The sequence below is a fragment of the Tympanuchus pallidicinctus genome, unplaced genomic scaffold (assembly GCF_026119805.1).
Source record: "Tympanuchus pallidicinctus isolate F22 unplaced genomic scaffold, pur_lepc_1.0 scaffold12, whole genome shotgun sequence".
NCBI classification, from domain to species: Eukaryota; Metazoa; Chordata; class Aves; order Galliformes; family Phasianidae; genus Tympanuchus; species Tympanuchus pallidicinctus.
Genome location: NW_026294637.1, coordinates 8888411 through 8910808, shown reverse-complemented (window position 1 = coordinate 8910808; position 22398 = coordinate 8888411). Strand labels below are relative to the sequence as shown.

The following is a 22398-nucleotide window of genomic DNA, read 5'->3' as shown; positions in this document are numbered from 1 at the left end:
GTTCTTTAAAGCTTTGGCTACAGTTGCCTAATTACTAGCAAATAACCCCAGAAAGGCAGAGATGTATTAGGTGTTTTCCAAGTTCACGAGTGAGTAACTAGTAGTTATTAGAGCAGCAATACAGAAAGTAACCTGGCCCAACCTAGTTCTTAAACAAAAGTAGCTGTGATGGTCTGAGTACAAAATGTTTGGACTTTTAAAGTATTTAAGATTCACAGCTTATCAGCTAAATACCAAACAACTCAGTGTACAGCTGTTCTACTTGTGCTTTGGGGTTGGTTGGGGTTGGAGCTGTGACAGGACTATTGCTCGAGTGCACACAGCCAAGAAGTAAAGCTGTTATGAACTAGAGTTCACCACCTGCATTTTGCTTTGGTAAATAAGCAGTAGACAGGGAGAAGAATGGTTAACAAAATGGCTTGATCTTCTGAACCTGGTAATGACATTACTTAGGAAGTGCCTTGGGTAGAATAGCCTTGTCACTGGAATAAAATCAGAAATCTAAACATGGAGGAAACATGAAGCATAGCTACATCTGGCATGCATTGCAGCAGTCTGTGGCTCCCTATTGAGCACCCTGCAACTGCACCCTAATGAGCATTAGGGTTTCTGACACCAACTCTAGCTATTTTATATCAAGACCCACGCAGCGGTTGTTGCTTCATACCATCTTTACCTTGTCTAGAGTTGTCATGTAAAGTACTGAGTGCTACTCTTAAATGAAATTCATTACAATTCAGCTTTATTTGAGGAACTGAGTGATGGATGCAAACAGCACAATATAGTAGAGGGGTGGAGGTTTCTTAAAGCTCTACAGGGAGTTGTATTACTCCAAATCATTTGAGCTACTCAAAAAAACCATCAATAAACCAACTTTTATTTAATTTACCTATAAATATCTTAGATTTTAATATTTGTTCATGAAAAATCTCTTTAACAATAAAAAGTTCAACATAAAGATAAATATAGAAAGATATAGCAACATTTATTTCTCTATGGAGCAAAAGGTATAACAGGAGTTCAAAACTGATAAAATGTATTAAATCAGCATTAGTTTTCATCTTTTTAAAGACCTAAACAGCTTAATTTAAGAACATTAAGCTAGTGTAAGAAAATCCTCATATTAATAACTGCATCCAACTATAGAACAGATCTCAAAACTCAGAACTTAATATTTTGGTAAGATAACAGATGCAGACAAAAAAGCCAGCACTGACTGATCTGCAACATCAGCTGCTTATGCTCTTAAAGAGAAGAGGACCTGCAAGGCTCATTGAGGTTCTTTCTTTGCCATATAACCACCAGGTAAGCATTTTGGTAAACAGATGCTGAAAGAAGGGATTATGAAGGCTGACCACATGGTTTCTAAGGGCTAGAGGTCAGCCTTCAGATAGCTACAAAGCTATTAAATTAAGTACTGGCCAACAGATAGCACTCTGCCCCCACTTCCCAGCTAGACATACAAAGCAGGACTGCAGACTGCCCTTGTCAGACCTTCAGTACACAGCAACTAAGAGCTAATATTTTTAATGCACCTTTGTCATTTTGATTTTTATCATTATTTTTCTTCCAAGCCACTTGGAATGCTGGCTTTCTGGGACCAGAGTGCTAGTATTGCTAGTTACAGTACCTTCTGTTGGAATGTTTCACATTTGCAGGATATATCTGTCAATGTTATTGTTCCAGCAAATCAGAACTAAAAGCTATGCTGCATCTAGACACATGAAATACTGCAGTTGGTAATTTCCATGTACTAGAATAAAGAAACAGCACATTTAATAAACAAGAGGAATACATCACAGTTTGATTTGACTTGAAAAATTTTGTTACTCTAGGAAGTTCTTCAGCTAGTGATCTAGACATCTCAGCATCAGGATACAAGCAGAAACCATTTCACATAGTCAGCACTCTTCAGGATGTGTTACTTCAGCCAACTGCTCACAACATCCCAGCTGTGACATGATCTGGCACAGGTAGTTACCCACTCTGGCTTGGAACAGAAATCGCCTTTGGAGAAACAGCATGCCAGAATATTGAGAAAGCTGAGACAGCCTATGCTCAGTCTCAATTATTTATCATCCTTCTAGGACATGCATCAAACAGCTTTGTGAACTGTGCACACTCTTGTTTCAGCAGGTCATGGAAATCAAATCCTTGTGGCAGAGTAAAAGAGCTTCCTACAGAGCTTGTATTCTACTGATCTTCGTTTCAGTGATTCCAGCACAGGGTACAGTATCAGAAGGCATTATGTCATGGACAGTTTTTCTTACAAAGAGGTCAGATGGGAGATGTAAATTCCAAGATGTTTTCAAATATTGCAGAAGGTACCACCACACACTTAAGTCCAAAATGTCACTTGAGGTTTAGAAGTGTTTTCAAGTGATCATCTCCATGTCCATATTACATAATAGAACAGCTGGGATCTTCATTTTGCTGCAGAAATAAAATATCAAGACATTAGTTCTAAGAAGCATGCATTCTTTCTACAAACTTCCTATTTAATGCTAATTAAAAAAATCAAAACTAAATAAAAGCTATCAAGCTATCAGTACTCCAGAATTCTGGAAGCATCAGAACCGAACTGACATGCAAATTCATGCTACTCACGTTGGAAGAGAGCAGAAACAAAGAAGAGCAAAACATGGAAACCCTGCCTTAAAGCACTACTGTGCATTCTTTACATCATTTTGCTGTCTACGGGAAGTTAAACAACTTAGTTAATAAAACAAACAAACAAAAAACTGTTATCTCAGTATTACCTACACTGCACAAACATAGGTAAACTTCAAACTTCAGTCAGTAGTACGAGAGTAATCCAGCAGATGGGAAGGATGTTAGTATTTGAGAAGGAGTATTAGAATGGATTCTTACCATAAGTGGCACATAACTGTACTGTAAAGTTGCTGATAAAACAGTAAGTGTTTCATCATGAAGATAAAGAAATGAAGTTGCTTTTGCTTTCCATCACTGATGGCAGGACAAGCCATATTATCAGTCAACTAAAAGAGCCTTCAAAATACTGAGGAGAGGCCCTGTTTCAAACACTATTTCCACCAGTACATTCAGGCATTTTGGTGTATGCCATTCAGGCTTCCAGTGCACAGCATTACAGAACAGTGTTCAGTAACCTATTAGACAAGGTCTTATCCTTTATAGTGTGAGACTGAAAATACACCAGCAATGTAAGACTCTGATGGACACTAAACCAGATGGTAAAATAGATATTCAGATTCAGTTTCAAAAGAAGGACAAGGAAAGAACTAAGCAGACAACTGCCTGTTCTGAGGTACAGTTTTCTTGAAAAAGATGGTACCCCAAGGTACTTCAGCAATAACTCCACATAATATAAAGCAAGTAAAAAAAAAAAAAGCTACTAGTGTACTAATGTGCACTTGAAGAGCTCAAAATGAACTACTTCAGGCTCATATGGTGAGACAGAAGCAACTCAGAGGCAATGGAGAGTCTTTCAGAGGGCATTTCAGCATCAGATGCACCCAAAAACTAACACGTATGCTAAAACGTGCTCATTCTATTGATGTGTTAATTCTATTACCATGATTTGTATCTGTACTTTGTTTCTACTTAGGAAATATTGAAGGAAGTATTATTTAAGAGTAAGGCACAGCTAAGATGCTTATTTCACCCACCAAAATAAGACAGTAATTTCTGAAACAAAGTTCACACTGGAGTGCCTTAAACTCATGATCAAGTTTGCAAGAAACCAGTAGCCAGTCAATATACCACTATAGCAGAAATGCCAAGTCACAGCCTGAAACAGTGATTGAGCACCTGGTGGGGAGGCAAAGCCAACCCGGGGGAGCTCAGGTGCATGCAGCGCAATGCATCCGAGTGACCAGAAGGGGTGGAGCCAGGATCCAGCCCTTCCCAGACCTCATTTAAGGCTTGGCAGTGGAAACGAGGGCTCTCACTGGAGATCTCTCACTGGAGATCCTTGCCACCCTGCTTTTATCACAGTTCTTTCCATCCCATTGTAGCATTACAGCCATGAACTTTGATTTCAGCATTTTAGAATCATAGAATCATTAAGGTAGAAAAAGACCTGATATCACTGATATCACTTTGTCCAACTGTCAACTTTTCACACCATGCCCACTAAACCAATCACTCAGTGCAACACCTCCCCTTTTCTTGAAAATCTCCAGGGATGGTAACTGGAGAAGCTGGCAGCTCATGGCTTGGATAGGTACATTCTTTGCTGGGTAAAGAACTGGCTGGAGGGCCGGGCCCAGGGAGTGGTAGTGAATGGAGGAAATCAAGTTGGCAGGGGTTGATACAGGGGCCTGTTATGTTTAATATCTTTATTGATGACTTGGACAAAGTGATTGAGCTCCTGCAGTTGCCTACTGTTAACCGCAGCCTATCCAGATTCACCTGTAGGGCATTAAATTTGGTATTTTTGAAAGAAAATATTCTATTTTCTTAGTGTGAATTTGAGTCAGGTACTTTAGAACAAGTCCAGTACACTGTTTTAAGCATCAGATAAGTCACTTCATTCCCACAGAATGAAAATATTTGTTTGCATTCTGTTTTTGGAATAACAGCTTGCAAGTATATTTGCAGTGAGATAGATGTTCAAATACATAAAAAGCTGATATTCTTCTGCAATAGTGTTAATTGTTTGGTCTCTAATTATTTGATGATATTCAGCCAAAAAGTAAGAAAAGCATCAATTTTGTTTCTGATGCAAAGCCATGCAAGCTACAGCCTACATGGGACGAGAGACTAAAGCATTATTAGTGAAGCAAGCTGAGATGGCAAGCACAGTTCTCACTGATCTCACCTGCTTAAGGATGCTCACAGGAATCACTATCATGAAACCAAACAACATTTCTTTTTTCTTCTTCTTTTGGTCTGACATCAGGAAAAACAGTAAGAATTGGATTTGGGTCATATTTGGGGAAGTATATCCACACAGTGTAAAGAAATTGGCTACCAGAATTCTTCAATTGCTTGTATTTAAGTTTCAGGCATCTTACCTGAGGTGGAAGCTCCACTTCACTTCCCATTAGTTCTTCATACTCATCATCTTGCTCACCACTTTCTTCTTCTCTGGGTACATGCATTAGTTTTCTCTCTGCCAGTTCCTGCAGTACAATTAAGTCACCATCAAGGAAGCTTAAGAGTTAAGCACAACAAGGCACTTTAGTAGAAGGACAGAAACTGCAACTCACTTACCTCACCTTCATCTGTGATGAGCGTAACACCAATGTTATACCCAGATCCCCAAGACTTCTGAGACTTCCAGATCAGGTCACTAGGGCCTGGGCTTACACCAGCAGCTGCACCCCAGATCTGCAAAAAGCTTGAAGTGAGACAATGTTGATTCTTCTTATTTGTAGTTACATCTGACCCATTCTAACACATACAACTCCAACTACTCCAATACCAAAGACATTCACTAACAAATTCAGCTACTCTCATCCCTGGCAGGCTAGTTCTTCTATTCAAGAAGATTCAAGAATACTGATGAAGTGTTACAGACCTACCGTAACTACTTGGCCTGCCTGAAGAGTGAACTGTGAGGGGAATTTGTATGTTACATCTGACACACTCTCAAGATGTCTTCTCAGCACCCATCCGTGTAGCAGCTGATCCTGCAGAATAAGAAGTTTCTCAGCATTACAAACCAACACTACAGCACTCATAAGTGTAACACCCTCCTCAGTCTTAAGGGTCACTTGGTCCTTCTTCTATAAGGTGGAAGACTATATTCAATTATAAAGCTACCTTAAATTTCCAGAAGTTTCTTAGTACTGTCTTAGGGTTATTCTTCACCCCAGAAATTCGGGTACATCTGTTCAATAGGGATAGTATTCTAACCAGGATCATGTTATTCTTTCTAGAAGGGCTATGATAAACCAGAGATGTGTTTGACCAGCTTAACTCAGACTGCATGTATGTATTCATACATATTAATCTAAGCTGTTATATATATAGTGGTCTTTGAAGGTTTAAGGCATTTCAGGCTAAGGCACCTGGGCTATCAGCTGCAAGTTTTGGAGTTCTGATAATTGGGACAACTCTGGATTTGCAGATTAAACTAGCTGAGTCATCCAATTCGTTAGTGAAGACCTCTACACTGATTAGATACCGTCACTCCTAGTCAACCTTTTAGTTGTGTTTCTAATTAGTAAGCTGTCATCCAGTTTACTAATCCTTATTTAGTTTCTCAAGGATATGAAGTGCTTGCAATACTTTTACCCTGATTCTAATGAGAAATAACTAAAGATGGTTGGCTTCTGCATCATAGATGCCAGTGCTCCTCTTCCAAAAGCCTGAGAGCAAGACACCTGCAGTATGAATATCACTTGGTCCTCATCTATTGGCAGTAGCCAAGTTAGTTCAAGAAACATTTGGAAAGCTCTCATCTCAACATCCCTGTTGTAATCTCTAAGCCACAAATCAGTGCACAAGCAGTCATACTTCGCAGTGAAGGAAGAACAAAATTGAACAAGTACCTCATCAGAGTTGTTTTTAAGCCTGACAAAATTCCCATCTGCATCAATTTCTTCTATAGACACTTTTCCAGAAGATGAAGCATGCTGAACAGTCTTAAATCCAGCACTATGCTCTCTCTTTCTGGCTTTCATTTTCCTTTTTCTTCCATGCAGAAACCGTCGCCCTTCACTTGTTGCTTGAGTTGCAATGCTATGTGAAGATGCACTAGGTGATATGTTCAGCCTGGAAGGAGCAAAATAAGCATTGTAGATATTCAAGTGAATGTTATTTCTTCTCACTACTATCAGGACAGCCAAGCCTAACAGCTTCTTACCTTGAAGCTTTCCGTGAAGCCTTGATAAGACTTTATTTTTGCTGGCAAGAGTAACTAAGTAGCTTGTTAGGTTTGGAACACAACCCCAGACCTAAAGTTCAGAGCAAGCTTATACTGATAAATTTTCAACTGCAGTTCTTTACTTACACACACACTTTAATAGAAGTTATTTAAACTCTTGACCCTTAGCATTAACTCAGTTCATGTTGTTCTTACTAAGGAGTGTCTGGACAGTTAAGAGCTAGTAGTTATCATCTCCTTTCATTCATGCATACAGCCCCAAATGCTGAAGTTCTGATCGTTAAATGGATTTCTGAGCTAGCTGGGTGTAGAATAAAACCCACACTGACTATGCCCTTATATGCTGCATGCTTAAAGTTTTTGTGTAATTACTCCATCTCAAAGTGACATCAGCACCAAATACTGATGGATAAGGGGAAAAGGATGGCTGTTTTAGACTTCAAGGGTTCAAGAGTTGATACAACTCTGGGTTTTAGTCCAAAAAACTTTGAAAGTAATCAGTTCTAAAGAGGGATGTCTAGTGGATTTGAACCTTCATTTTAGTTTGTCAAGTTACTTTATCTTCATACCTGTTGTGATGGATATGACCATTTATCTACAGAAGATGATACTTGAGCTAAATGGTGATCCTCATTGCAAACAGCATTTGTTTCTTGCATCTACTGCATTTTTGAATATACATTCAGTTCGTGCAGAGACCATGGATGGGGCAAGTCCTCACATGAAGATCTTGCTATAACCTACCTCTGTTCCTCTCCTTCCAGCATCTTTCTGTAGGCATTTATTTCCAGATCTAGAGCCAGTTTCACATCTAAGAGATGCTCATATTCTTCCAACTGTTCCTGAACCTTCTTCTGGGCCTGTGCCATTTCTTTCTCTTTTTCAGCCATACGCTTTCGATGTAGATCACGATCTTTATCCAGCATCTCCTGTAACTCCTTCACTCTGTTCTCCAGAGCAGCATTCTAAAATTAGAGGAAAAAAAAATAATCCAAAACAATTACACTGAGTATTAGAGATGAAATATTTTGTATCGGGTATATAATACTAGGAATATACAAAAAGATAGTACCTGGCTTTGATAGTGATTAATTTCAGATGTCAGATTACCAAGTCTAAGCTTTGTTTCCATTAACTCCTCTCGAGCAGCATTGGCAAAGTCACTATTTCTTGCTGCAGAAAGCTGGGCATTCTCCACCTATGGGTAAAGTCACTGTTAGAAATGAGTTGCTTGTGATCATCTATTTTAAACAATAAAGGGAAAAAGTGATTTCCAGCTGCTATATGTGGAAATATCTGTTTTACCTTATGCAGATACCAATAGGATCCAAATAAGAAAGTTTTTTCAAGGAGATTTACATGAGTTTGACATTCATATAAAAAAAAAAAAAAAAAAAAAAAAAACAAAAAAAAAAAAACAAAAAACAAAAAAAAAAAAAAACAAAAAAAAAAAACAAAAAAAAAACAAAAAAAAAACAAAAAAAAAAAAACAAAAAAAAAAAAAAACAAAAAAAAAAACAAAAAAAAAAAACAAAAACCCAACAACATTCAGGTAGTGAGGTGCTGGATTAGGATGTTCCAGTTACAAAGCTGGAAAGGCATATGAAGTCACTGGATTCTCCAGAAGAACAATGAAGAACGCTTGGAAATTGCTTGTCAAAGCATAAGACTAGAAGATACTAAGTATGCTTAGAAAGCTCTTGCTCTTCCCCAAAAGTTCTGTAAATAAACAGTTCCTACTTCACACTCTAAGCAGCACTAAGCTATTTTTAAGGACAAGTCAATCCTGATATTTTCCAAGAATTGAAAAAACATGCACTGAGATACATCATGCTACTACAAGAGACTTTCCAGATCTCCAGGGAACACTACGCTAGTTGGACAGAAGCATCCAAACAAATTCAGTAGGGTGTTATAGTACAGGAAGTTGTAGCATGGAGGAACCCAGAAGAACCATTGAGTGAAAAATACTCCTAGGCAGATGTAGTAGATCATGCAGTTCTGCACTATCGGCACATCAATACTGTATGTTGCATTCAATCCAGGAAGCCCTGGGATCTTTCCTATAACACTATAAGAAGGAAGTATGACTTCTACCTGAATACAAAGCTTATGCTAGGAAAAAAGATTGCAGACCTTTTCTGGAAGACAACTTGTCAAACTACTTCCATAGCTACCCTTCCTACTTTATACAACGTTACAGCTTACAAGGGACATTTATACTTTAGAAGTATACTTACAGAACTGTAATAACACAGTATTGTATTTCACTAGCTTTTTTTTTTACTGACATTTTATTCAACAATTCTGAAAATTCTTTATATAAACATAGCACACCTTGGTCCTGAATTTGTCAAACACTTATTTGTTAGTAGACTGAATGATCACCAGCTTTATTACGTTAGCCATTCCTAGCTGCTCCCCAAAGAAACAGTATTTATACTTGAACCAATTTTGGTTGGAGCTAAGTGTTGGTAGCAGTAAGTTCCGCTGTCAAACTTGAAGCTGTTTTGAAATCCCGTAAGTGCCATTAATTACCCTTCACACTTATGCCTAGAGGCTCTGCAGCGAATGCAAGGCCTCCATCAGCCACTTACTCTAGCGTGACAAATTATATTAAGGTGCAGAGAACTTACATTGGCGTCTTTATTGTTCATAGACTCACTTTTGCACTGAATGTTCGCTCCAGCTCCTCCTTGTATCCTTGAATTTGTTCTTCGTGCTGTTTTCTGAGCCCCTGCAGAGCATCTGAGAGCTTACTCTCAAATTCTCTCCGACGACCAGACTCCATTTCTGCTATTCTGCTCTCATGGACTCTTTTCATTTCCTTGAGCTCCTGGGAGAGAAAGTTTCTGAGAATAAGCAAGCCAAAACAGTTTGAGACTGTGGACTTCCTGTACCAGCTTAGCAAGAAATTCAGTCCCATAGCAGATTTGCCACTGAGTGCATGGTAATTCCTCAATTCACAGCTTACATGTCCTTCCACTACACCTCAGTAGCTGTGCTGGATTCTGTTTCTTCACTGCTAACATTGGTTAAAATACTAAGCAAAGCAACTTGCATCTAATTTGGAGATTAATTCTCTGATCCATATTAATTTCTCTGCTTTTCTTTAGATGCATGTGTACTTCAGCTTCTTTAAGAAGTTACCTATTTTTGTTTTATTCAAAAACTTACAGCAACTGGGTTAGAAAAATTGGAGTTTTATCACTGAAATCACACACAGACTCCTTCCAGAAGGAATTTGGTTTGCATTCACTTCTGAGTTCCATATTATGTACTGACTCCTAATGCAATGCTCACAAACAGTATTTGGTAAACGTTAAGGACGAAGGGAATGTAAGTTCTTATTGTAGCAATTGGATAGATCAATACAGTGGGAGAGGCATTGCAACAGAGGTGTGATGATGGAAGGACTGGCACGATAGAAAGGTGCTATAAAGCAAGGGAAAAAGATTGCTCACACATCAGAAGATTCTAGGTTTGCAGGGGAAAGCTTCAGCAAGGAGGGATCTCCAGAAAGAGCTCTCTCTCCATTGGCACTCAGCCCTTCAATGAGGTCTACAAGAAGTGCAGTCAGGCTCCACCCCTTCCAGTCACACAGCTGAATTACCTTCACCCGCACTCTCAGGACAGACCAGGTCTTTTCCCCACATGCTCAATCAGTTGTTCAGGCCATGACTCAACAGTTCCCATACACACTAAAAAATGTTAACTTAAATGATTCCTGGAGCTTGCAAGAAGCCTAAAAATCAGTGAACTTCAACTGTGATGTATGCACTTTCAGTTACACAAAGTAGTACACCGTGATTGTAGTTACCTTCAGGAGTGCAGCCTGAGAAATTTCTTATATTCCAGATACCTACTGGTACTATGCCAGTTTAAAATGAAGTTCTACACTGTCTTGAAGTCTTCCTAGTTAGATTTTATTGACTGATGGACTACCATAAGTTGACTTGCTAAGTTATCTTTCTAAGGATAAGGCACAACTTAACATTGCTTTTAAGGACATCCAAGGGTCATAGACACCTAAAAAACCCTTGTTAATAAGCTAAAACATACATCTTCATGAAGACACTTCTGGAAGGTCATTTTTTCCTGCAAAGTTTTCAAATGATTTTCCAGGTCCACCCTTCTCAACATTTCACTATGGAGATGCTTTTTGGCATCTTCCAGTGACAGCTCCAGCTAGAAGAGAAAGACATAAGGGTAATCAAAATTAAGGTTACTCTTCCAAACTAAGACAGACAACTTATTACAGGTTATTCCATTTAATTCCTGCAGCAATCAAAATGCAGTAAGTGAAGTTGACTATTCTACTGTTCTACTGGGCCAATTTCTGTGGGATCCAGCACATTTGCAATGAAATGTTGTTAATTGTTATGTAGGCCAGATCTCCAGCAGATGATGTATGCAGCCCTGCATTGCACCAGCTAAGCTTTATTTCAAATGCAAAAAAAGTGCTTCTGATGAATAAGTTGTACCATCTGCAAGTATTCTTCCCTTTCACAGTACTAAGTTCTCCCAACTTCTTCCTTACGTCCCATATAATTTTTATTAATTCTTAACATGAAAACTATTCCAAGTATAAACTTATTTTACTCAAACTATTCAGCAAAAAGTTTTCACTGTAAAGACCCTGAAATAGATCAATGATCATATTTAAGAATGAAGATACTGTGTTGGAAAGTACTGAAAGAGTAGCAACTTAAACAGCACAAGAGCTCAAAGAAACAGTCAAGTTGTATTCGTTCTGCAGAGATTCAAGCATAATGAAGCAGGGTCCATCAAATCCTCCCTTTACTACAGGGCCTATAGCAGCTCACATTTCATCATTGTTTGTCAGTAGATGAAAATTCATAGCTACTACAGTCATAGAAAAGAATTAAAGGTACTTACAACAGCTGGAAGTTTTAATGAACCAACTATTAGCAGCATTTGCTTTCACCAAGAGGAGAAATCTTTTTTTGTCCACCTGTCACTGTCACAGATAATAGCCTTTGCCTGATTTTACTTTTAAATCTCTAACTAGCTTGAGATAAAACAAGCAAAACTTCAGGAGCAAAAGCAAAGTTGAAATTCCAGGAACAAGCCTTACAGTGACTACTTGATCCTTTAACTCACGGAGGCCATTCTCCAAAGTCCGGTTCTCACTCAAAGCTGTTGCCAGGTCAGCTTCCTTTGCATTCAGCTGAGCGTCAAGATCTCTCATACGAGCCTGTGCCAGGTTCAGGTCAGCTTCTTTTTTTGAATTCCTGCAAGTGAAAGTTTCACATTCATAAGTTGCAGCTAGTGAGGGAGAATATTTGCTTTCAGTGTGTTTACCTTTAAAGGGGGGGGGTCTATGGTTGAACTGTATCAGAAGAAAGGTTGAGACTTGTGGTGAGAGCCCAGGGCAGGCTCTATGAAACAAACCAGACAGAGTCACAGACAAGTATCATTTGTTTAACCAGAAAGATTTCTGATCCATTTTCCAGCTGATTGCATGCAAATCCTATGCAGGATCCAGCTATTTTCCACAGCACTGCCATCAGGAACAGAGTCACATTCAGAATTGGCATTCACTGGACTGCGCTCAGCTGCCATTACTGCATCAAGTCCTGAAACAAGAACTCCCTTTCAGCAGGGAAGGCAGCTGAGGTGCCCACCTGCCATTTAAGTGCACCTTTGCTGTGTCTGAGAGCCCCTGCAGCCACCTCACCCAGGTGTGAGCACGACAGCCGTGCTCCTCAGCAAGGGCCACTACCTGAAGGCGGGAAGGCAGTGTGCATGCAGCCCAAGACCAGCTCTCCGGAGGCAGGATGGCAGGCAGTGCTGGTCACACATGGCAAAACACTCCTCCTCTGCACCTGGAGGTAGCGAGCAACTTCTGGGGGCTTCTCTCCGCACCAAGTTCCTCCTCAGCACTGGAGGAGCTCTGGCTCCAGGAGGTCGCCACCTCAGCCAGGCTTGGCCTGCTCCAGCCGCCAGTTCCCGCCACACAGCAGCAAGTCTCCACACAGACCATCCTCACAGCAGCGTCACAGCAGAGGGGGCCTCTGCCCTCATGACGGATCACAATCTCTCCTCTCCTTCGTACCTTCACAGTCATGAGGTGAGAACAGCTCAGCTTTCTACAGAATGCCATTTTCTTCAGAAAGTTCTTGCACCTTCTGCTAGCAACCAGTTATCACCACATCCTTAGAGTTGGAGGGGATCTGTAAAGGTCATCAGGTCCAAATCCCCTCCTTCCTTGCACAGATGTGAAACTGACTTACAGAGCATTCAGATACCATCTGAATGTCTATGGATTTATTCTTTAAACTTGGCACCACAATAGACAAGTGCTGGGTGCACACCACGTTCCTGTCTTTGAGAGACAGGTGTGATAACTTCTCAGTCTGCTCTGCCTTTTATTCCTGTAGTTACCTGACCTACACTGAGCTGGAGTTCCTTCCTGCTCAGAACACAGATTTGAGATTATAAAGAGTCAAGCATTCCATTTATTTTAGCAAAATCTGTTCTGCCAAGTGGCTAAGTGTTTGTTGTGATAATTTATACAATGAGTTTCCCAGTTGATAACTGTACAGACCAGCTGGAGAGAGTCCAAAGTCCTTCCACAGGAGGGATGGGCTCTAGAAGGCATGGGATACAAGGAAAGATGGAACAAAGTAAGGATTGTTTAGTCTAGAGAACAGAAAAGTGACAGGAGACAGAAGTCTTTTATGTGTGTAAAGACCACTGCACAGGGGAAGGGAATCTGTTTTCCATGTCTGTTGTGGAAAAGGCAGGAAGTTGTAGGTTTAAATTGCAGGAGAAATATTTGGGTTAGATGTTGGAGGGGAAACTAATGGTAGTTCAAAACTAAAGCACAATGCCTGGGGAAACTCTGGAATCTTCATTACCTGGAATTTAAAAAGGGTCACAAAACATCTGCTAGAAGTGATGCAGGTACACCTGGTTCTGCCATAGGCCGTGAGGTATGGGGCTAGATGAGGTTCTTGCCCAAGGCCTTTTCTAGCTCTGCCATTCAAGGCATTTGTTGATCGCCTCTGTACCTCGTGATCATGATGCATAACCAAATGTTTTACTGGTAGAAGATACTTTTTGCAGAGAGAGTCTATGAATAAAGCAAGTACTGTAGTAGCAATAAGAAGAGATCATATTTCAGTTTTCCCCTTGTATTTACAGATTTCTCTCTTTTCTAGCTTAGAAGTTAACTGCTTTCCTTCTGGGACCATTACTGCTATTACTACTTGTAAGTATTATCTGTGATATTAACATGAAAAATCACACTATCAGAGTGCGTTATCAAAGTACACCTTCTAATAATCTATATATATTTATTGCAATAATGTGGAAGAATAATCCCTTACCCCAGTAAACTGTGAAGTGGACAATTTCATCTTCAGTTGCAGCATTTTAAGGTTTGGCTGTGATGCAAAATGATAACAGTGAAGTTATTGGCTACCATGTATCCAATAAATTAAGGTGTCATATACTTGGCCTGGAGAATTTAAGTAATACCTGGGTTCTTTTGGTGAAATATTTAAAACAGACTTGACAAATTTACTTACAATTTCTGCTTGCTACTCTGTATGTGAGAAGTTCAGTACCAAAATACACATTTATACTCACTCACACAGAACAGAACTATGCTTGCTGCTATCTGTAGTGCTACCGTTCCTGCTTTGACCTTCCTCAGACTCTGAATTCAACCAACTGATCTGCTTATCCGCAACTCCTCCTTCCAAAACATCTTTGGCCTACTTCCAATTACACTGTTTAAGGAAAAAAGTGGAGTGCAAGGACATTCAGTTGTTGCTGAAGGTTTAAGTCTCTTCATTAGTGATTAAGAAGAGTCAATAGTTAATGCTGTTGGGAAGTTATCTAGTGATATTCCATCCCATAAGAGTTCCAGGTTATTTACGGAATATATATAAAGAGCATGATACCCTCAAAAGATTTTGCTCCCAGTCATCTGAGATATTTACAATTAGACTGCCCAGTTAAGTAACAGTTAATACTAGGACTTCAGTCCAGTCCACCCAGAAAGCTGCATGTACAATGTATCATTTCCCAGGGGTTGTAAAGTTAACCACTTTAAAACCCAGTTACTCTAAAGAAGTAAATTAGTCTGGAGGATTACATACCTGCCAAGCCTAAAGCTTTTACAAACAAAGCCACTGAGTTATACAAACACAAAGAGCAGCAGAAAGATCTCAGAGCTGGCATTAGCCTTTTCCTCACTATCCAATCAAGTGGCTGGTTAGATTTATGAAACAAATTTATGAGCTAAAACCCAGCATGAATGAAACAAACCCAATAACTTCCAAGCAGCTGAAAACCAAAGCTTAGAGTAAAAACATGTTTCATTCCCAAGTAGAACAGCTACTTAAGTCCTACTGAATCAGTAGAAGGCAGAACTTGCTTCATACTATAAATATTAAAAGAAAAAGCTGTTACTGAACAGTGCTATGACAACACTTCATAGCAAGACTTAGAGGAAGGAGGGAAGGAACTGTGGACACACAAGTTACTGAAAGTCTGTAATTCATTTAGTAGTACAATAGGGCATTGAAATAACTGCATACTATACGTAGTTGTATATAACCAGAGAATGTTTACTGTGGTTTTATTCTTGTTCCCTCCTCCTTACTGTCTACTTTCTTCGGGTGCACTTATGTTGGACCATTCCCTTATTCCCCACTTAAGGAAACTAGACAGCAAATTGATTCCAGGCAAGATATACTGGTCATGACAACATCAAGCCTGAAGCGACAGGCAGGTCATGCTAGGACAGTTTCTGTGCAGTAGCAGCCTGCAGCAGGAAGGTTATCCTGCTCACAGGACTGTCTGCTCTGTGTATTCCCCCTGAAAATGTCTAAGGGAATAACCCCCAAAGAGAGGTGAACTGACTCTATTCTGAGACTTACTTGCCCTACCCCCCTAACTTTCTAGATGCCTTCCAGCACAGCAGCTTCTTGGTTGTTTATGAATCACAGGTGCAGTATTAAATGCAGTCAGCTGGGCATTCAGGCAGTACTGGGTCCATAAGGCCTCCCAGCTCCCCAAGCTCTGAGGGAACCCCATGCCCATTACCAGGGAGCTCTAAGGAGCCCAGCAGCACCAGCGTAGAGGTATCACAGCAGTGCCCCTGCAGGGCACACATTAAGACTCCTCCAGGCCCAAATCACACCAACCCCACATTACCATCCAAACATTTGGGGCCTCACCAAGACCTCACTGCTCTGACAGCACAGAGCCTTCCTCCCGGCACGGGTCCCGGTAAGCAGCATCACCTGCTTCTCCTCGCCCCGAGCAGGGGGTGCCTCCCGGGGAGCCCCGCACCGATCAGGGCCGGCCAGGAGGGCCGGGCACCGACCTGCTGTGTAGCTGCCGGTGCTCCTCGCCGATCTTGCCCAGCTCCACCTGCAGCGCGGCCCGCTCAATAGCGATGTCGTCCAGCGCACGGCGGGCGTCGGCCAGCTCCGCCTCGTAGCGGAGCCGCAGGCAGCCCAGCTCCCGGCCGCTACCCGCCTCCAGGTCGACCAGCCGCTGCTGCAGCACCGACTTGTCGGCCTCCAGAGTCCGCACCCGCTCGATGTAGGCGGCCAGGCGGTCATTGAGCTGCCGCAGCTCCTCCTTCTCTTGCAGCCGGCTGAGCCGCGTCGGGCTGATCGGAGAAGCGGCGACGGCGCCGCGGCTGCGGCTCCCGCTCGCCGGCGTGGATGACAGCGGCGTGGCCATGGCAGCTCGGCCCGAGCCCTGCCGCTCCCAGCACCGCCCCGCGCAGGGCACCCGGCACCGCCGCCGAGTATAAATAGCGGGCAGCTGCCGCCGCGGCCTCCGGAGGTGGGCAGCTTAAAGGGCTACGGCTGCGCCCCGGGGCGCCGCGGCTCCCAGTGGATAATCTCTGCGTTTCGTTTTGGGTTTGCTCTATTTTCTATACACTCTTTGTCATATCTCGTTACTTTAGCGGCGCTGATCGCAGAGGGCCGAGGAGGAGCCGCTCGGAGCTCAGCGTTGTTAAACGCTCTGCGTCGTTAAACAGGGGTCGGGTCATACAGACCCGCATTTGGGAGGACGGATGCAGCACAGCTGCTGCTAAGCTCGGGCACACCGCGGCTCTGCGCTCTGCTTCTTCTGCCTGGGTCTTGCAGTTTGCTCAGCTGACGGCAACAGTCCCCTATCTTTGTTTGTTTGTTGCTTATCGGCGTTTTAAGGCTTCAGGCCCGGCTGTAGTACGTCGGAGCTACAGTGTTTCATCAGAAAGCTGATGTAAAGAGTGAGAAGGAGAGGAAGTCAGGACAAACGTGTGAAGTGGCCACAAACGTTTGTGCCAATCACACTAAAAAAAATCATTGTGCAGTAGGAAAGTTGTTTTGGCACCTGTGCTGTGGTAGTTGCTACTTATCTCCAATAGCAAATTAGCTACTCCTTTTCATTTTCACTTACACTTTAGAGAGCAGGTGCTGCATGGATCTCAATGAATATGAGCATAAATATCTGAACTGTAAATTATGGGGTTTGTTGCAGCAGTTAGAAGAAAGTTCCCTTAAGAACTTAGGCTAATGCTATTTCCTGCAAAGGCAAATAGCCTTTGCCTATCTACACCATTTATGCAGTCAGGAATTTCTTTGGGCACCCTTCATTTCTTTTTATTTTGCCTACTCTTTGTCCTAGGCCTATATTCTGCGGTACGTTTCATTGGTTTGGTTGGCTTCCATCTAAGCAACACTTCTCATCTGCTGCTGTCCCAGAGGCACCAAGAAGTCGTTAGATTCTGTGCTTTCACACTGGAAGCATTTCATATTCTGTTGCTGCTTACTTCCAGTGTCCTAGCAAGGTGGTATTCACTGCAGTCTGAGTGTGTGCTGTTCTGCTGTTGTCAGAAAGCAAGTTGCAGTTTCAGGCTGATACGCTTGATTCACCATCTCAGGCTGTGCTTTTTGAATTTTCCTCTTACACTCTCTGATCTTTACAGCTTGATTCTACACAAGCAGGTGAACTCCTGCACTTACAGTCTAAATGGTATGAGTTGTACTCTCCAAAATACAGCTTTGGTGCTTTAACATCTTCTTAGAGTTCACTAAAAGGAAAGATGGATGTTATGAATGTTGTAGAGGTAAGTTCTAACCAGTCTCCAGGTCCAGAGGCACGTCCCATGGACAACAATGAAGTTGGCTCCAAGACAGTAACTAGGAATTTTAGAATTAGGCTATAGGTGCCCTGCTAGATGAAGTAGAGGAAGGAACTGGAGAAGATATGGAAAGATGTTCATCAGGAGGTTATCCCAACTTCCTTACACATTTGCATAAAAAGTGTCAAGGCTACAAATGTATGTAGCACAGTAGTGGTGTATGGCCAGACTGAGCTCTGGTTCTTGTCCTTGCAATAGCATGAGGAAATTATTTTCTGCAAAGCAGTTCCAGTCTATTTATTTTGCTATAACAAGTACTTGTTTGTTCTTCACTGCCAGTAGAAAACTCAAGTCAAGAAAAATAAAATGTATAATTCAAATCTGAATACGTACCTCTAAGACCAAGATAGGTATGTCTGAGGGCATACTTCAGCTTTGAAACCTCAGTCCTCCAAAAGCAACACTGTGCTCATATATCCTTGTCATGTTTGACAGTTGCATGCACTGGCCAGCTGTTCAAATACATTGTATGGGTTTGGAACAGACACAGAACAAAGCTAGAAATTGCTATTCCAAGAATATTTTTCTTGCTTGCCAGGGCTTTGTAGCAGTACAAACAAAAACAGCTGGAAGAAATAGTCCAAAAATAGTCTGAGCCAGTTTTATCTGTTGTATGAAGGCATCTTAGCAGTGTGTTTGTGGAATCCAGTTACTGGTTCTTTTTCATGCTGTCTCTTTTTTTTTTTTTTTTCTCCTTTTTTTTTTTCTCCTTTTTTTTTTTTTTTTTTTCTTTTCTTTTTTTTTTTTTTTTTTTTTTTCTAGGACTGTATCTGCACTGCTTAGGCCACAAATGGAGCTGAGGAATTCTTACAGAGATAACCCTATGCCATTTTTTCCTACTGTTTCTAGTATAAAGATGTCAGAACTATATTAGGATTAAGAAGAGATATAGAGCATGTCCAGAAAAGCTGTAGGAAAAGACTTATCAGGCTAAAGCACAGTAAAAGCTTTTCTACAAATAGTTTATTTACAGAAAAATGTAGATATGAGAGATCTGGACAGTGTTGTAGATCATACTAAATTGGAATTAGAAAAAAATGCAAAATATTCATGGGCTTTTTAAAGCATCTTTTTCAGATCTTAAGTTGTTAGAAGTTACTGGAAAGAAGAAAAAAAAAATGGAGTGGTAAAATAAGAGCCAGAAAACATCAACCAAATTTCTTGCTTTGCCGTTCCTTATACATCTGCTAGCCAATTTTACCCATCTGGTCTGCTAAATTAGTTCCAAAATGCTGTTAGGGTTCTGAGTTCATTAACATGCCTTAATGGCCCTGACTTCCTTCACCTGGGCCACACACCCACACCTCTGCTCCTGGGCGCAGGAACTCCACGGCTCTCTGGTTGGGATGGTTTTCCTTTTGTGAGCTCAGCTGATGGGTAGATTGATTTTTAGGTTATGTTTACGTTTCCTTTTTTTACTGTAGTTCTCTCTGAGGTCTTTACTCATTATTGTTGCTCTTTCCAGCCTTTCTGCTCACCTTGCCCAGGAGTTGGTGCAGCTGTGCTCTGCTGACCTTGCTCTCTGACCTGGCTCTGGTCCCTCCTGGGAGGGCAGTTTGTTGGAGCCCTGACTGCTGTAGTCGTGGGTGAGTCCAGATTGGTTGACAGAAGCAGCATTTTTCAGATGCCTTTATGACATGATACAGAATGTTTAAATTTATGTCTACTTTTTAAGTCTTAAATACTTTTGAGACACATTTCAGTAGCTTTTCAGTGTTTTTTTGTTTGTTTGTTTGTTTCTGACAATCATTCTCCCTATTCGTGAGTGTCTCTTCCTAAATATATTTTGGAAACAAAGCAAGGTGTTACTGGACAACCTTCAGCTTTCGTGGCAATTCAAGGAGTCTGCATATGCAGCAGTAGTGCTATTTAAAAAGTAAAACATAAGAAGAGCCCTTTGCCAAACAGCTTATTTACAGGCAGATGTTAGTGACTCACACACGCCTGGAGCTGATGAAACCAGATTGAGTCCCGTTAGCCTGCAGATGGTTGAAGGCTATGGTCAACAGCAGTACTGTGGATATGGAGGAAATGTGAGAGAATTGCTGTCTGCCTACCAGAAAGGTAGAAGGGCAATTACTGTTTCTGTAGTGTTAGCAATCATATATAGAGGAAGACATTTTCTCTGGCTGAGATATCTGCAAGTGTCATTCTCCCATGCAGTACTTCAGCTTCTGCTGCTGCTTCTCTAACTAATTAAGTAGCACAAGTCAGCCAGCTCACAGTGGCTTTTGCCTGTGTTGGAATAATGCTCTTCCAGCAGCTGATAGATCATAAAAGGATAGAAGTGTATTTTGAGCATCGTGAAATAATTTGTAGTGTAGTTAGATGCAAAAGTAAACAATAAGTTTTGTTTAGTAAAAGATATCATATGGATAATATATCTGTTAGCTATGTTTTGTAGTTAATAACTGATAACATTAGGCTGTCTTATTTTCACTGGTGAACAAATTCCATCTGCATGTACAAATGCAGAGAGTCACAGAATATCTTGAGTTAAAGGGATCATAGAATTTAGTTGCAAGTGACCCTTAAAGGCCATCTGGTCTAAATCCCCTGCGGTGAACACAGCACCTGCAGCTGATCCGGTGCTCAGAGCCACTCGAGTGTCTCCAGGGACGGGGCACAGAGCCCAACTTCTGGCTCCACACAGGACTACCCAAAACTTCATCCACATTCCTGATAATGTCGTCCAACCACTCCTTGAACTCTGGCAGCTTGGTGCCATGACCTCTTCCCTTAGGAGTTAATTTCAGTGCCCAACCACGCTCTCAGAGAAGGAGCTACACATTAGGAACACCTTATATTGGTACAGCAATGACTAGAATCTGGCTTGCTGTCTGAATGTACCTGCACTTGTCCAGTCTTACATAGAACGTATCTCAATTTCTCTAAGGGGTGTCTACACAGAATGAGAAAAAAGAGGTCATAGCTGAGGCACAGGTCTGCAATAATACAGTTGGTCTATAGATTTTACTAATATCAGCAGCAGACTGAGGAAACTTCAGAAAATTTGACATTCTCTTACAGAGCCAGCAAAGGAGAACAGAAAAGTGGGAAATAAGTTGCGTGGCTGTCTGTTTGTTTTCCAGCAACTATGTATCTCCAAAATGTCAGTGTGGAGCTTCAGAAAACTTTTCCTCTCTCCACCAAGTTTTTCTAACCTTTTGTTATCCTGGTTCATTGTCAAGTAGGCTGTATTCACTTCTGTCATCACTGCATCTTAATAAGAACTAGTACATCTGCTGGCTCCCACAGGAGCCAGGAACCTCCTCTGATCCTCCACAACTAAGTCAAATCTGAGTCCCTTGTGACAATGAAATCACTTCCACATCTTTTAGTAGAATATAATAACAAACTGATCTTCATTATTTTTTTTCCCAAGCAAGGCTGCTGAGTTGTATTGCATTCATTTTGCAGAAAGCAGATAGCTTACCCTGCTCCTCTTGCATTTGATCTGGTACCTTCACATGAACCTCTTGGCTGCAGCCAGCCTGTGCTGAGGAAAAGGGATGATTTTCCTCTGGTAGATTCAGAGTTCTGTCTCTTAATGAAGACTGTAGTTGTGCAACTCAAGAAATCAGAGCAATTGACAGAGTGGCAGAAGAGCTTGATGGGTAGAAGAGAACAGAAGAATCAGAAATGGATTTCAAATTTGTTTTCTCTCCTCATATTTGCTTTGAACTTGAAAGTATAGATTGGCCCAGGAATTCTGTCTTAAATGAAGACACCATCCTGCTTTCTCTTTTGAGCACAATGTTTTTTTTGCTGCTTTGTTCTCACCTGCACAAGCCAAGAGTAGTGCACAAACATTTTGTGGTGGGTTTTGTTATAGCTTTTCTGTGTTTGTAATTTGACATACAGACTGTATGCAAGACAGTGCGATTCTTGTTCTTGTTATTGCCAACCACTTGATGCACAGTGTCACTTATTTCCTGAAGCTATTTTCCAATGGCCTCATTTCTGGTTCTTGCTTTTTTTAGTCTGCTTCAACTCCTACCCATATTTATTACTTCCTTTGGCTTTGCTGCATTTTCCTATATTAATCATTCATCCATGCTTTCATAACTGCATTGTCTTTGTCACTCGAACTCTTCCCATTAAGGTATTTCTTCCTAACTTTCCTGTTTTTTTTTTTTTTTGTTTTTTTTTTTCCCTAGTCTATCTCACTGTTCTCTCCTTCCATATCCATACTGGTGTGTATCAGGACACATAGTGACATGTGGCAGCTGTCTTGGGATTTGGTCATCTGCTTTGCTCTGTTTCCTACCCTACCTGCAATGATCTACTGAGGAAAACCAGTTGTCACACTGAGTTTTGTGTGATTTTCATGACATGCAACGTAGCCCATCCCTTCAGAGGCTCTGCTTAGGCACCAGGTGTTGCTTATTTCACAGAGCAC

General features: G+C 41.2%; 2 protein-coding genes across 9 annotated transcripts in view; one reads left to right on the top strand and one right to left on the bottom strand.

Moving 5' to 3' along the window:
- Positions 1 to 720: 720 nt before the first annotated feature.
- LOC128075115 (lamin-L(III)-like) lies at positions 721 to 16595 on the bottom strand. Of its 2 annotated transcripts, XM_052671552.1 has the most exons (12): positions 16179 to 16595; positions 11913 to 12069; positions 10877 to 11002; positions 9480 to 9650; positions 7887 to 8012; positions 7559 to 7779; positions 6480 to 6702; positions 5508 to 5615; positions 5197 to 5313; positions 4998 to 5105; positions 4802 to 4872; positions 721 to 2433 (listed from the first exon to the last, which is right to left on the bottom strand). In XM_052671552.1, exons 1-11 carry the CDS (start codon positions 16541 to 16543, stop codon positions 4831 to 4833), a joined length of 1764 nt encoding a protein of 587 aa, XP_052527512.1. In that variant the 5' UTR covers positions 16544 to 16595; the 3' UTR covers positions 721 to 2433; positions 4802 to 4830. The 2 variants fall into 2 exon arrangements, with proteins under 2 accessions (XP_052527512.1, XP_052527513.1); XM_052671553.1 differs by lacking the exon at positions 4802 to 4872 and having other exon boundaries at positions 16179 to 16594.
- Positions 16580 to 22398, top strand: part of ADAMTSL3 (ADAMTS like 3) — a 187977-nt gene continuing 182158 nt past the window's right edge. For 2 of the 7 annotated variants that reach the window (XM_052671547.1, XM_052671545.1), the window contains exon 1: positions 19411 to 19582. Coding sequence is in view for 2 of the 7 variants with exons in the window: in XM_052671541.1 (XP_052527501.1) it covers positions 19370 to 19373; positions 19462 to 19582 (125 nt within the window). In the remaining 5 variants the exon portion in view is untranslated. The other 5 variants (XM_052671546.1, XR_008203655.1, XM_052671541.1 and 2 more) reach the window with 5 other exon arrangements.

What these genes read in the sequence shown, in the direction of transcription:
- LOC128075115 (XM_052671552.1), bottom strand. Translation starts at nt 16,543, where the DNA reads ATGGCCACGCCGCTGTCATCCACGCCGGCGAGCGGGAGCCGCAGCCGC. An exon ending in TAAAGGATCAAGTAGTCACT is followed by an intron (nt 11,003 to 11,912) that starts GTAAGGCTTGTT and finishes TTTCTCTTCTAG; the next exon opens with CTGGAGCTGTCACTGGAAGA. An exon ending in AGCGAACATTCAGTGCAAAA is followed by an intron (nt 8,013 to 9,479) that starts GTGAGTCTATGA and finishes CTTTACCCATAG; the next exon opens with GTGGAGAATGCCCAGCTTTC.